General features: G+C 38.9%; 1 protein-coding gene across 2 annotated transcripts in view; it reads left to right on the top strand.

The window, feature by feature from the left end:
• dcun1d4 (defective in cullin neddylation 1 domain containing 4) overlaps window positions 1-2215 on the top strand; it is an 18136-nt gene that overhangs the window by 10780 nt on the left and 5141 nt on the right. For both annotated transcript variants that reach the window (XM_015394310.1, XM_015394311.1), the window contains exons 7-8: window positions 812-903; window positions 986-1094. In XM_015394310.1, coding sequence (XP_015249796.1) covers window positions 812-903; window positions 986-1094 — 201 coding nt within the window. The remainder of the gene's footprint in view (window positions 1-811; window positions 904-985; window positions 1095-2215) is intronic.

Genomic DNA, 2215 nt, shown 5'->3' with positions numbered 1-2215 from the left:
AAGCCCACTGCTCTCATTAAGACAGAAAAAAGAAAAAAACGGTCATTTCAGGTGTTTTATAAAATATGTGAATCAGGAAATTGTCTATATACCAAACTGAAAGATTGTTGTTCTCTACTTAGAAAAAACACTTTAGATTTTAAAATCCAAAAATATGTTTTATTTTTGTTTTGTTTTTTTTATATTTTTTACTTCAAAGTCAATGTATAACATGGATGCATAAACGACTCAATTTATTTCAGTGTTAAATTCTGTTTAAAGTAACATGTTAGAATTAAAAATGTCTCCAGACCTTAACTGGTTGATGCTTTTCTTTATTCGGACCCAGCTGATTTTTAATTGGTTACCCCTGATATAGAGCCTTGAAACGGATAAATATAATCTTATGTTTGATAATTTCACACTAATCGCATGTATAGATCCCAGGAGGATGGTCCCGCATTTACAGTGTCTCTAGTCACATTGACTTCTGTCTTTATAAGGAATAGGGAAAGGCTGAGGTGACATATGCCATAAAGTAGTCTGGACATTTGTAGTCTCTTTGTGTGGCAGGCTTACTGCCATCTATCTCTGAGTTGCTTAGTGTCAGTGAAAGAGAAACATACGCGCTCAGGCCATGACAGAGGAGTCATTTCACTAGTTGTAGGTCGACACACAATCATAAAAGGTATGAAAATATATAATGAGGGTTGAAAAGTTGCTTAGTGTTGTTTAAGGTTCTCCTAAATAATCCCCTGTATCACCCATCCCTGTGCAAATTGCTCCTGTTGAATAACTTCTGTTTTGTTTTTTATTTCCACATTTTCCCCAGGTGGTGATGCTGGTTCTCGCCTGGAAGCTAGATGCTCAGAGTATGGGCTATTTCACTCTTCAGGAGTGGCTAAGAGGCATGGGCTCACTGCAGTACGTCAGCCACCATCTCTCCATCAGTTTTAGTCTTTTCTTAGAGTTGTTTTAAGTGTTGATGAACTTCTGGTGTTTTCAGATGTGATTCCACTGAGAGACTGAGGAATTCTCTAGACTACCTGAGGTCCGTCCTCAACGACAGCACGAGTTTTAAGCTCATCTACAGATACGCCTTTGATTTTGCTCGGGTAAGAAGACTTTTTCTAGAGGCACGTCTGTATAGGAAGAGCTCAAATTGAATTAACTTCAACTGAACGGGGGAAAAAAGATTTTGAGAAGTGTTGCACAACTCAGCCTTTACTGAAATAACACATTTTCACTAAATTAACTGTTTTTGGGGAAAGTAAAAATCCTCGTTCTGATTGACTCTAAGGTCCTGTTCTCACTGCAGGAAATTGTGGCTTAAATTTGCCTGGGTTTGACCCTTTCTGACCTTTTCAGATCATGTATGAGCCTCTTCCCTTTGTCGCCAAATTAATGTGACCCCAGTTTGGCCCCTTTGATGTTTGTCTTAGTTTTTGTCAGCAGCAGCCAAATCTCTGTAAATAGCTAAAAGACGGAATTACATTTTCTTATTTGTGTATTTCCTCCTCGGAACCTGCTGACACAATAAATGCATTCCTTAAGACACTTCCAATACCTTATCCCTCCATGTTTGCTGAACACAAACAAGCTGGCAGTGACGCCATTGTTATCATCTTGCTCCTAAAGGGTCAGTTTGGATTTGCAAACGGCTCAAACTTTTCCTGCACTCAGGCACAGGCACCATTTTAAATATGATGTGAATGATCTCACAAAAAATTTGATTGCATTAAGACCTACTTTCCCACCATGGATGGAAACAGCGTCCATTGTTCCATGTTTTTATATAGTACACCACTTTTTGTAAAATTATACAAGGGGCATTCAAAAAGCAATAACAGCTCTGAACTAGTTGTGGTTTCGGATTTACAGGTGTTTGAAGTGAATCAAGTCTGAAATGGAGCCTCTTGAGTGTCGAGCAGTGATGTGGTTTGTGTATTTGAAAGGACGCACACCACGGGAGACTTTGGATGACACGAAAATTACTTATGTTATGATGCCCCATCATATGACCTTGTAAAACGTTTTACAATGGTAAAGTCTCTCATGGTGTGCGTCCTTTCAAATACAAAAACCGGATTAATACTTGACATTCAATGCTCTGTTCCTTACAACCATTTACACACCACGCTAGCACGGTTCTTCGCCTCCTAGAGACAATCTACAGTACTGCTGGAAATATCAGCTGTGCTGCTGCTGCCATCAACACCTTTGTTTATAGATGTTT

This window comes from Cyprinodon variegatus, unplaced genomic scaffold (genome assembly GCF_000732505.1).
Source record: "Cyprinodon variegatus isolate N-32 unplaced genomic scaffold, C_variegatus-1.0 Scaffold680, whole genome shotgun sequence".
Lineage (NCBI taxonomy): Eukaryota > Metazoa > Chordata > Actinopteri > Cyprinodontiformes > Cyprinodontidae > Cyprinodon > Cyprinodon variegatus.
This window is presented reverse-complemented; position numbering and strand designations above follow the sequence as displayed.